Here is a 13,257-nt window from a genome sequence, read left to right on the forward strand (position 1 = left end):
GAACCAGAGAACAAAGTATCTACTATAGTCAGAACCACAATGATGCATTCAAGATAATTATGGCTGTAAGCACCAAAGCTTAAAGACCATAATGATTTACAGGTTTATAGTAGTTTTGCACCAGTAGTTGCTAGCCTGGAACAAAACATACATATTTTAAAGACTAGCATCTTGTGTCAATTGAAGTACTTCCCCCTTTTCTTGCCTTTCTTCTTAACATGAATAAGATAATTCTTAAAACATAAAAGATACTGACAGAAACCTTTTCCACAATTCTAAGGGCTCATTAATTTATCTGTATTCATGTAATGCATGTCCAGATTTCTGTTAATCAAACAAGCATTACAACCCATAATTTATTTTTCTGCAAAAATTGTCTGTCCTGCTGCATATTTTCATTTTGAATTTATCATACGTTTTAAACCTATCCCTGAAAAACCTTGCACTTGGATAATATTAGTATAAACACCATGTCTATAATTTGTCACGCCAACCTTCCAAATTTTTAATATTTTGCTGTCCTAATTTGGAACAGATCCTTTATCCTCAAAACTTATATGGGGAAGTAGGCGTGTTTGTATGGTAGTTCGTCACACCTTACATGTATGATTACTAGCCTCCAGGTATTGGTTTGAGCCCTAGTTGGGCAGTTGCAAAATTAAGGTTTGGTTTTCATGTCAGATGTGATAAGGTTAGTCAGTTTCCTCCCACAGGTTGGCATTTTCCTTCAAGTACTACGGTTTAGTACGGCACTAAAACTGACTGCCATGAAATTACCCATATGGTGTAGAAAGTGATGTTTATAAAACCAAAGAAAACAATCAAAGTTTTAAATCTTTGTCCATTTGTACAAGGAGCCGTAGTGGTTGAGCCATTTAACTTATGGTAATTTTACCAAACTGTGACCACAACTTCAAGATGTGACATCAGGCCTCTTTTAACTTTGCCAATAAAACTGACTGTCTTACGTGAAATTATCCATATGATGTAGAATGTGACATTGATGGTTGACCCCTTTCAAAGAAACCACCAGCATGTACACACAACAATGCTGCAATGCTTTAGACAACATTGATCTAGAGACTTCATGATTTACATGTATAAGGCTTTTAAATGTAAAAAAAAAAAAAAAAAAAAAAAAAAATCCCTACCTACCTACCCACCTGCTGATAGTGTGGGTCGGCAATGCCAAACAAACAATTTTTTAAGGGTGGCCCTATTATTTAATATTCAAATGTATTTTGTTAACAAATTTCTCCAAATTATTTTAAAATTTTATTATATTTCTGTATTTTCATGACTTTTTTTCTGTTAAATTAACATTTGGAACTTTCGGTTTTAAAAAACATTATTTTAAAAACCATTTGACTGAATTGTTTCTTAAAAATAATTATGAATTAATTAACTCAACAGTAGCAGATTCAGATATGGAGGGGGCTTAAAGGAAGAAGACTTAGTTTTGATTGGACATTTTTTTTTCTCTGTCAACTGACTTATTAACAGGTCAAATCGTGTTCTGACTTCAAAGAGTCAGTCCCTACTAAACTTATTTCAACTTTTAAGTCTAGTTTTTTCATATTGATTTAAAAATGTACGGAAAAGCCAGATAAAAGACAGAGGAAATAAGGTCCCCATACAGCGCAATAATGAGGACTATAAAAAAGTTTATTTTGCATATTCAATATATTTAAATGTATTTTGTTTTAAACCGGTCAAATTATGTTCTGACTTCAAAGAGTCAGTCAAAAACTTCACTTTAGCTAATCATTACAACTTTTTAGTCTGGCATTGTCATATGCTTTAAGAATGTATGGGAAATTCAGATAAAAGACACCCAATAATAAAGTCACAATAATGAGGACTATAAAAAAATGTGTTTGGTATATTTTATATTCAAATAAATTTTGTTTACAAATTTCATCAAATCATCTTTAAATTTTATTATATTTTTGTATTTTCATGACCTTTCTTTTCTGTTAAGTTAACACGTGGAACTTTTGGTTTTAAAATATATTATTTTAAACCATTTGACTGAATTGTTTCTAATAAACCTATCAATTAATTAACCCAACAGTAGCAGATTCAGATAAGGGAAAAAGGGGAAGAGAAGGGGGGGGGGGGGGGGGGGCTTAGAAGAAGAAGACCTAGTTTTGATTGGATTTAATTTTCTCTGTAAACTGACTTTAACAGGTCAAATCATGTTCTGACTTCAAAGAGTACTTATGTCAACTTTTAAGTCTAGGATTTTCATATTGATTTTAAAATGTATGACAAACCAGATAAAAGACTGATGAAATATGGTCCCCTCAAGTCATAATATTGAGGACTATAAAAAAAATGTATTTGGTATATTTTATATTCAAATGTATTTTTTTTAACAAATTTCATCAAATTTGTATCTTAAAAATTTATTTTATTTCTGTATTTTCATGACTTTTTTTCTGTAAAGTTAACATATAGAACTTTTGGTTGTAAAAAACATTATTCTAAAAACCATTTGACTGAATTGTTTCTTAAAAAAAAATTAATTATCCCAACAGTAGTCGATTCAGATAAGGAGAAAAAGGGTGGGGCTAAGATGAAGAAACCTAGTTTGATGGGATTTTTTTCTGTAAACTGACTTAAACAGGTCAAATCATGTTCTGTAAAAAAAAATTTGAGAAGAACATACTTAGAAAATCAGACTAAGTTTGGTGACTTTGTTGTCCTTCAAGAAGTGGTACATATAAATACATAATATTTTCACTACAACTATCTATTGGGTGTTTTTTAAATATATTTTTTTAGCAACATTTATAACTTTGTAATTTATGTTCAATTGTACACTTGTTATTCTTAATATATATTTTTTTGGGAACAAAATCTTGTCAGGGTTTCTTATGGTACTAGCATGACAAGAGCATTCATATTCTTAAATACTCTAAACATTAAAAACAAGTCATTATCTTCAGATCATTCTGAGTCTTTCTGGCCTTATTAAATTAAAGTCAGAACATTCAGACTTTCATAATAAGTCAGAACATTCAGACTTTCATAAGTCAGAACATTCAGACTTTTATAGGTCAGAACATACTGACTTCCAATGTTCTTCTCACTTCTGTAGAAACAAAGACTATCTATATGTCAAATAAAAGGTTAATGCTTTATGTGGCTAAGCATCTGGGGTAAGAATTATAGATGTGTAACTTCATAGGAAAACATATATGCCATATAATTAGGGATTGACCCTGTATATCATTCAAATCTTCTTGAAATGACGAACAGGAATATTATATGGTTTAGGGGTGGTGATTCAAACCATTTCAAAAAGGGGGATGGGGATGACCCCCATGGACTTTCCCTTTATTTCATTTGATTCGTTGTATTGTCCCATATAATAATATATAGGCTTAAGGGGTGGGGATCTCAACCGTTTACAAGTTTTCAAACATGAGGGGGTGGGGTGACCCCAAGGGAATTTATCTTTATTTCATTTGATTTGTCTTGTTGTCCCTTACACTAATATATATATGGTTCAGGGGTGCGGATCTTGACCATTTACATGTTTTCACACAGTAGGGGTGAACCCCCCCCCCAAGGGACTTCCCCTATATTACATTGGGTTTGTTTTATTTTCCCATACAAGAATATATATAGTTTAGGGGTGGGGATCTCGACCGTTTACAAAATATAAGAAAATTCGCAAATGGCAGGGGAGGGGGTAAACCCAGAGACTAGCCCGGTATATTTCATTCAAATCAATTTGACATTATAAAAAGGAATATATATGGTTTACAGGTGGGGATCTCGACCATTTTCAAGATATAAGATCATTCTCAAATAACAAGGGGTGGGGCGACCCATAGAGACTAGCCCAGGGGCGGATCCAGCCATTTTAAAAAGGGGGGGGGTTCCCAACCCAGGATAAAGGGGGGGTTCCAACTATATGTCCCCATTCAAGTGCATTGATCGGCCAAAAAAAAGGGGGGGTTCCAACCCCCGGAACCCCTCCTCTGGATCCGCCACTGTAGCCTGGTATATTTCATTATACTTTACAGCGAGAAAAAATTGAGTTAAGGGAGCAGGGATCTCGACTGTTCAACATTGTCAAATGACAGGGGTAGGGTGATCCCTGGAGCCTTACCCTACATTTCATTTGATTTGTTTTTAATATCATATTCCATGTTCATAATTGAAAAACCCGTTTTGTGAATCTCTTTATAATGTTCTCAAGTTAAAATCATTTTTAAAATAAAAATAAAAAAATATTTCGGTTCTTTAGTTAAACCCTCCCTTCCCTTTACCTTTATTAAAATTATTCCGATTTCATTTCATTTTCATTAATATCAATATTCAAAAGATCGTTTTTCTCATTTGGAGAAACGAAAAAACAAATATATTTATAAGCCGCAAACTCGGAAAGGTTAAAAAGTCAATTCATGATTGAGTTTAAAAATAGAAAAATCACGTGATGATGTTCAGCTCGAAGCAATAATTTTACTTTTAAAATTGCAATGACTGGTTATTAATGTTAATACTGTTTAAGACAACACGAGTTGTCTCCCGAAAATAACAGTTCATTATCATAACAACATTTTCTGACCTGAACAAGTCAGAATTGTCAGACACCCGGTCATCTCAAAGGCCACGCGTCCGTATTTACAGGTCACGCGCCTTCATGAAACAGCAACAAAATCACTTGCAAAGACCTTCTTCACACGCAAAAAATATTAAAATGGCCAAGAAAATACGAAGGTAATATATATTACCTTCTGAAAATGACCACATTGACCTAGATTTGCACTAAAAAAACGTAAATAATCACTATATTTTCAATAACTTCTCGTTCGAGAAACTCCTAAAACAACGACTCTCAAACACGTGATCTCTCGCAAAAAACCACGTGATCGTATGTGTCTTAGATCGGCGGCAAATTCAAAATATCTTCTGGTTTGACGAACTCGATGGAAAACTACGCAAAACAAAAATTGACCCGTACAGGTCAGAATTTCAAAACATTTTCTGACTTGAAGAAGTCATTTTATTCTGACTTGTTTATGTCAGAGCTCTGACTGTAAAAGACCAGAATTTAATGCAAGATTCATTTAGTCTGTTTTATGACAATCATACATGGTTTCAGAGCCAGGAGGACTTGGTGTAGATATGGTGGAGTATGTATTAAGTGGTGGTTCCCCAACAGGCAAGGAGTTGGATGCCAGAATGAGGATGAAAGGGCCACCTAATCAGTTTGTAAGTAACAGTTTTAAGCTGTAGTCAAGAACTTTGTATGAAAAACACAAAATATAATAAACATATTTTTAGAGAGTCTTACAAGTCCAACAACAACACTTGAGGGACTGCTGCATAAAATTTATTGCCTTAGGCACCGAAACATGTCGATCAATAAATTTGATGCAGCAGTCCCTCAAGTGTTGTTTTTATAAGACTCTTTACATTTTATGTGCTTTATCATAACGACTCTGCATACCCGAGGTATCCACTTCAGGGATTCTACCTTACTACAGATTCACCAGGCGTTGGTTAACTTTCGTGTGTAATAAACATATTTAAACATACAAACTTTATATGAATAAAACTATCAGTATATTGATCTGGGATGTTAAATCTTTTCGATGTTGGATACTTTTCCTTGTCCATACTTAAAACTTACATATGACATGTATGAGAAGTAGATTAGTTTAAAATTGAAGACACTAAAAAATTAATACACATATAGCTGTTTATTTTGAATTTTTTAGTCTTTATAAAAACTTTTTACAAGATGAATAGTCTTAATATGGTATGTCTTTGTAGATAATTAATGAGGAACCTTATTAGGATTAAAAGACTTTTATTGTTTCTTGACTTCCAATTTTAATGTGAGAATGAATGTATAAATTTCTTTTGAAAGAGGAGAGATGTGACTTAAATTTGTTGTAGTCTAAAATGAGTCTGTTCGCTAGTTTAGATTTAAGGAGTGAACTGTAAACCAATTTGATTTTATAACTTCCACAACTACAGGTCAAATTTTTCCTTTTCAGATGAGAAAATTTAAGGTAAGTGCATTTACACAAAATACAAGAATGGTGAATCTTATTGTAATATACATTTGTAGATCTAGTAAAAATGCAAGAATTTGGCTATCACTGCAACAAACTTGATAGTAAAATGAGACCTCAAAACTGAAAGCAGATTGGAAAGTTAATTGTCAAATCCTTATAAGTGAAGTGTGAACATGCATTATAATGAAGAATATGGTACGAGTGCCAATGAGACAACTCTCCAACAAAGTGACAATTTGTAAAAGTAAATAATTATAGCCTTTAGGTCACGATACTGTCCTCAACACAGAGCCATGGCTCACACTGTACAGCAAGCTATAATGGGCCCCAAAAACGACTAGTGTCAAATCATTCAAACGGTGAAAACCAACTGTCTAATCCATTTAATCAGATTGAAAAATGCTTGCCCTAGTTGAGCATATTGAATGTTACCCTTTGTCCACCTCAATCTATTCCAATAATTTACCATTTATAAAACAAACTCGCTTTTTAAATGCTCACAAGCTCTTGAGCAAACAAAGAGTTTTAGAAGAGCCTACAAAATTGAGCAAGAAAGACGATATATATATGAATCAGACTAAAAATTTGACTTGTAGCTAAATACCATTACAAAGATAATAGGGTTCATATACAAAAAAATGGTGGACTTCAGTAGGACTCCTGTCTTTGACATGTTTGAGAAGGTATTACTTTCTACACTTGTTAAATTTAATTGAATTGTCACTATAACATATTAGGTTTTGTAATTTTACAAAAAGGTAAATTGCATGCTGGCATGAAAATAAATAATATGAACAAAAAACTTTAGGTTCCAACGGGGTACTATTCCCAGGTCCAGCAGCAAGATGGAAGTATGGGGGACGTAGGTCAGGACAAGAAAAGTAAAACTCCATCACCATTTGAAGGCAGGGATGGAGACCGAAGCGACGAGAATAAAGAAAACTTGCAGAACATTCAGAATATGCAAAATATGCAAAATATTCAGAATAATGGACTTATGCAGAACGGGCTTGATGAAGAGAATGTTTTTAGGTAGGTTTGATATTTTCTAAAATTGAGAAGGCTCTAAAAGAAAATGTGTTTTTTTTATTAAACTATCAAAAGGTTAGCTATAACTAAATACCCAGGGAAGAAATTCTCGTGAAAATTAAGGGTGTTGAAAAAATAATTACACTAGATCATTCCATATCTTTTAATAAAATTAGTTCTAGAAGTAGTAATCTGTAATGCAGGTTACCAAAAATGTCAATTTGTTAACTTCCATGTACAAAATGTATATGATTACCAAATTTTATATTCAAAATACGATTTGCTGAAGCAATAAAAATCTCAAAAATCTCAAAAGCGTAAAGATTTATTCTCTTTCAACAAACTCTGCTTTAGAAATAAGCAACAATAAAATTGAAACTATTTTGTAATTTTGCACTAATTAAGCCGACTTGACAGTTGATTCACCACTGTGAAGTGACATACGGTGCATATATTAAATTCAGAGTTTATACAGTTATGGCATCCTGACCAGGGTTGTCAACAGTGTAAACTTGATACATGTACAGATGCAAGAATTTTGTGTAACAAATGTGTACAGAAATCCAAAGTTAGTTGCATAGATAAATTTTTTAGAGAAGTAAAGTTAAGATTACAGATATGAGATAGTTACATCAGCATACGATGGATTAGTTTTTATTTGTAGGAAATTAATATTCTTAGATTTCGTATCAATTAAACCACAAATTTAAATGTTCAATGAAGTGCAAGATATGTATATGCTTGTTTTCAGACTTGAGCAAAACCTTGAAAGTTGGTACCCTAAAAAAATAAATGATAGAATTGAGAATGGAATAGTGGAATGTGTCAAGAAGACAACTACACGATCAAAGAGCAGAAAACAGAATACATCTATAAATAATAACTGAAATTTAAGATGTGTATTTTTTGACAGATATTTAAATCTTTGTATTTCAGGAGGAGCAGTCGACAGAACAGTCCTATAGATGAAAACAAGATGAATCAGATGGGTGGACCTAACAAAGACAATGATTTCTTTGACAACCAGAACCAGTTCCAGCAGCCTGGTTTCCAGTTGGACCCACCTCCATTTGAACCCATGGGTCTGGACCCTGGCCACTTTGACTATAACAATCAGATGATGCCATCAATGGATAGTCCAAACTTTAATATGGACTATGCTCAGGTATTGGGATTTCAACAATTTGCATTCACTATCAAAATAACAAAAAGGCAAAACATATATCTTTTACAACAGTTATTTGTGAAGCCTCATGCCAAAAAGAAATAAGATGTGGTATGAGTGCCAATGTGACAACTCTCCATCAAAATCTCACTGTGTCAAAAGTACAGCCTTCAACAGTGAGTCTTGGCTCACACCAAACAGCAATAACTTGAGAACTTGTCAACCAATGCTTATCAAATTTTGATATGTTTGTATTTAAATAATATGAATTATAGAACATGTAGAATATTTTACATAAAGCATATCTACTTGTTAAATTGGAAATCAAATGTCTTTATTTGGTCACATATTTATCGTGGATTTCAGTCATCAAAGAACAGTAGCCATTGCACTAATTAAGCCGACTTGACAGTTGAATCACCACTGTGAAGTGACGTACGGTGCATATATTAAAATCCTTGTTGACAGACACAATCTTGTCCTAATGTATGTAGATGACTGGGAGTGTCAACATAGTAACACAGTATTTCACTAAGCTCCCTTTAACCTGATTGTAGGCTTCAACTTCAAGATTTTCAGTTTCTATTTTTTTTTCATGACCCACTGAAGGGCAGTATGTTTTTAGTCTGTCTTCTTTTGTCCGTCTCCTGCTTTAGGTAAACATTTTTGGTCAAGGTAGTTTTTGATGAAGTTGAAGTCCAATCAACTTGAAACTTAGTACACATATTTCCTATATGAGTTTTGACCCCAATTTCACAGTCCACTGTACATAAAAAAATGATAGTACGAGAATCCATGAACTATGTGTCCATTTTGGTACTACATGTATATAAAGTGTATATATGACACCAACCAATTAAAAATTAAAAAAATGTTCCATGTTATGTATGTGATGTACATTTTCATAGAACAACCCTTCAAACAATAAAAAAAAAAAAACTTACATTGCATTAATTAAGCCGACTTGACAGTTGAATCACCACTGTGAAGTGACATACGGTGCATATATTAAAATCTTAGTTGACACAAGCTTGTCCTCTAATGTAGATGACTGGGAGTGTCAACTTTGTAACACTTTTAAATCAAATATAACACCATACAACACTTGACATTTGTGTGGATTCATTATTGAGTGCCAAGGTAAAGATAAACAGATTTTATTGACACAATCTAGTCTTCTTTATAAAGATGACTGGGAGTGTTAACTTTGTAACACTTTTGAATCAAAGGCAACACCATACAGCTCTTGGCAAATATTGTGGATTCATTGTTGGGAACCAATTTTCCTGGTAAAGATGAACAACAAAAAAATAATTAAAATGTTTAAGGAAGTACATATATTTCTTGTAGGCTTGTATGCAAACTGTTGTAAAACCTTGAAATCCCAAGAAAAAGTATAATTAAGGTTGTGATTTGCCATGTGGAAATTGTTATGCCCTGTTGTGGTATATACATGTAGTAGAAGGGCATTTTTTTTATAATCTATGTGTCAGTCTGTCTGTCCACTGATGTAAGTTAAAGATTTGGTTTTTGATAGTTTCTACTTACCAACAAAATATCTTCTTCCATTATGTCAAACAAAATAAATTATCACCTGAACTTTGAAAGGTGCTATCACTGCAAGAATCTTTATGAAAGTGGTCAGTACTTGCAATGGTTCAATGTATGTGATGTATTATTTTATAGAACAAACCTTAATTTGTCGTGTGACAATTAAAAAACCAACTGCCATTGCATTAATTAAGCCGACTTGACAGTTGAATCACCACTGTGAAGTGACATACGGTGCATATATTAAAATCTTAGTTGACACAATCTTGTCCTTGTATGTAAATAGCTGGGAGTGTCAATTTTGTAACACTTTCCAAATCAAATATAACACCATATAGCTCTTGACATTTGTATAAAAACAAATACTGTAGATTCTCTGTTGAGTATCAATTTTCTGGGAAAAGTTAACAAATGAAATAAGCTGCGTCGGATAGAAATTGACCTTGTGCAATTGCATGTATACATGTATATGACTTTGATTTTGGAGCAATTAATTATGATAGAAATGTCTTTAGATGAGTTATGTTCTGTTTTGTATGGTTCTTATAACAATCCAATACAATCTTTAAACTGTTTCAGACTTTTTAGAGTGATTTTTTTCCGACCTTAAAAAGGTTAACAGATGTAAAAATATTCATTTGCATAAGGTCGATTTCTATCTGACCCAGCTCAAATTACATTGTTCTAGGAAGTAAATATTGATGCTTGTAAGAAAACTTGTAAAACCATGAAATCGCACTAAAATAAGTACCTGCCAATATAAATGAATACACAGTAGTTAACAAGTGTCTGCATTCTTGTCTCAAAACTATATTAAAGGTTGTTATCTAATCTGATGTGAAAGAAAAACTAAACCAACTACCATTGCATTAATTAAGCCGACTTGACAGTTGAATCACCACTGTGAAGTGACATACGGTGCATATATTAAAATCTTCGTTGACACAATCTTGTCCTAATGTATGTAGATAACTGGGAGTGTCAACTTTGTAACATTTAGTGTATACAGAGTATAGTTTAAGTACATTTCTGTCAGTACACATGCTATTGATTCATTGTTGGGTACTAATTTTTTATTTACATTGGTAAAGATGAACAACTAATTTAAATATCCAAGGCCTGTATACATATTTTTCACAAGTTTCAGTGATATTGTTTGCTTTAAATAACAGCTGAAATTCGGCCTTTTCCCCTAGAGAAAATTCCCAATTACTAAAAAAAATGGCTTAAAATTCCTCCCAAAAAGGTCTACATTTTCCCCAAACAGTGATGGTATCTATAATACTAAAATGATGAGGTCCAATTTGTCAGCCGTCATTGGGTAAAAACGACAAATCAAAGAATTCAACTTTATATATAACTAATATAGGACAATGGTGTAGATTAAAAATTACACCACTCCAGACCCTTTTGTTTTCCACATAATTAATGTTGCCAATAATTAACAAGTTTCGGGTTGAATCCGATAACGATACCAATAGTATATTCACCTGTTACCTATTACCTTATCTGTACGTTCCGCATCTGACAGGCGCACCACCAAACGGTGTAATTAGGATTTTGCTATATACACGGGTCATAATCACAGGGTTGACACTACTAAATTCAATCATTGTCAAATTTTTCCTTATTGTAGTATATTTATCAGTAAGAATTTCTAAGATAACAATACGAATACTAAATATCTGGACTTAAAATAAGGCATATAGGTACAGGCTTCAATTTGTTAGCGAGCATGACGTAAATCAGCGAATAAAAGAATTCAACTTTATTTACAATGCTGTTGATTAAAAAATACTCCATTCCAGGACCTTTTGTTTTCCAAGTAATTAATATTACCAATTATTGATAAGGCTTAAATTAAAATATTGTTTGTTTGCCCTTTACCGACCGACCCTATAAATTCGTTCCGCCTGAAAATCTTTTATTTGTATTTATCAGCAAGATTTTATTTTATTTTATTTTTTCGTTCCTACCAAAAATCTTATATTTGTATTTCCCGCTCAAAACTTTTTTTACCGGAATCCTCGGGTTTTACCTTTATCGTATAACGTCTAGTCCGTTTGGTATCACGTGAGCGTTTGACATGAACACTTGCATTTAGAGTTTCAAAGCATTTGTTTGAAATCGATGTTGAACGCTTTGAAATCGTGATATGATGTACGTTACTCTGTATCTTTAAACTTGAAGAGCAGGGTTCATTTACAAAACTATCAACGTGTGTACAAACTATTTTGTAAACGGACGTTGTATTCTATGTAAGGACGGCCTTTTGCAAGGACGTATAACTAACATACGTCCTTGGCCTTTTTGTGATCCGTAGATCAGGATGATTATGTTAACGATGCCTTCGACCAGTATTGCTATATTCATTATATCTGACATGAACCAAAGGTGACAAACGCCTTTAAAGTGGAGAATATTTGGCAGTAAAATCGCCCAAGTTTTCCATACATTTCATTTATAAATGCGATGTAAAATACGTGACAATTGAGTTTCAAGTCTTGTTGCATTTTTATTGGCAACATAGGCACAACCGAAAATTTAAACACTCTAGGGACTTTTTCTACTAGTAATGTATGTCTGCCTGGGCATATTTTCCCAGGACAATATTAACTCTTACAGAAAACCTTTAGGTAGAGGTAAGCGAACAAGGTACGTAGTACAGAATAGTAGTGCAAGTTAAAACTCTTCAAAGTTCCAGGCATATAAACGTTGAAAATATATTTTGATATTTGAAAACAAAATAGTAGTGCATGTGAATTAACTTCACATTCTACATGATATATTTTTTTCAAAACTTCCTGGGACTATTATACAAATAGTCCCAGAAACTTTTTAGCAAAAGCAAAACAGACAAAAATGACATTATGAAGATTTTGTATCTATAAAATAAAATATTATACCTACCTGCCTACCAATGACAAAAAATATACCGACCCAAGTTATTTTTTTGGGGAAAAAAATAAAATATTTTACCTACCTACCTACCCTGTTTCAAAACATAGTGTCGGAAAAGGGCAAACAAACAATATTTTAATTTAGGCCTAAGTTCCAGGTTGACGGGTTCAAACAGAAAGATTTTGAAAGCAGAGAAAACTGTGTATCTTATAATCGGCATGACTTTATCAGATGACAATACCAATACTAAAATAAGGCTAACGCATAGTTGTATACTTTAATTCAGTCACGGACCCGCGATATCACGGGTGTGTTCTAGTTGGTAGTAATGTTTGTAAATATCGTTGATATTATAAAGCACTTTTGAGATCCGGTTTTCTGATCAGAATCATCATGGTGTTTGTAACACATGTTGTTTTCAATGCATTAAGTACCATCATTGCTTCTGTTTCTTTCCCCTCTACGAAAAGTACCTTTCGGGTTGAAAATGTCTGACAACCAAAATATACATTAAAAAACAGTGCTAAAAAGACAGCAAAGGTCAGCAAAAAATCAGAGATGTGTTTAGAA

The 13,257-nt window shown here is 33.0% G+C and overlaps 1 protein-coding gene across 6 annotated transcripts in view; it reads left to right on the forward strand.

The window, feature by feature from the left end:
- The window catches only part of LOC143054193 (pumilio homolog 1-like), a 37,135-nt gene that overhangs the window by 5,928 nt on the left and 17,950 nt on the right, over positions 1–13,257 (forward strand). For all 6 annotated transcript variants that reach the window (XM_076227113.1, XM_076227116.1, XM_076227118.1 and 3 more), the window contains exons 5-8: positions 5,120–5,229; positions 6,021–6,035; positions 6,850–7,073; positions 8,007–8,235. In XM_076227113.1, coding sequence (XP_076083228.1) covers positions 5,120–5,229; positions 6,021–6,035; positions 6,850–7,073; positions 8,007–8,235 — 578 coding nt within the window. The remainder of the gene's footprint in view (positions 1–5,119; positions 5,230–6,020; positions 6,036–6,849; positions 7,074–8,006; positions 8,236–13,257) is intronic.

Source organism: Mytilus galloprovincialis, chromosome 12 (genome assembly GCF_965363235.1).
Source record: "Mytilus galloprovincialis chromosome 12, xbMytGall1.hap1.1, whole genome shotgun sequence".
NCBI lineage: Eukaryota > Metazoa > Mollusca > Bivalvia > Mytilida > Mytilidae > Mytilus > Mytilus galloprovincialis.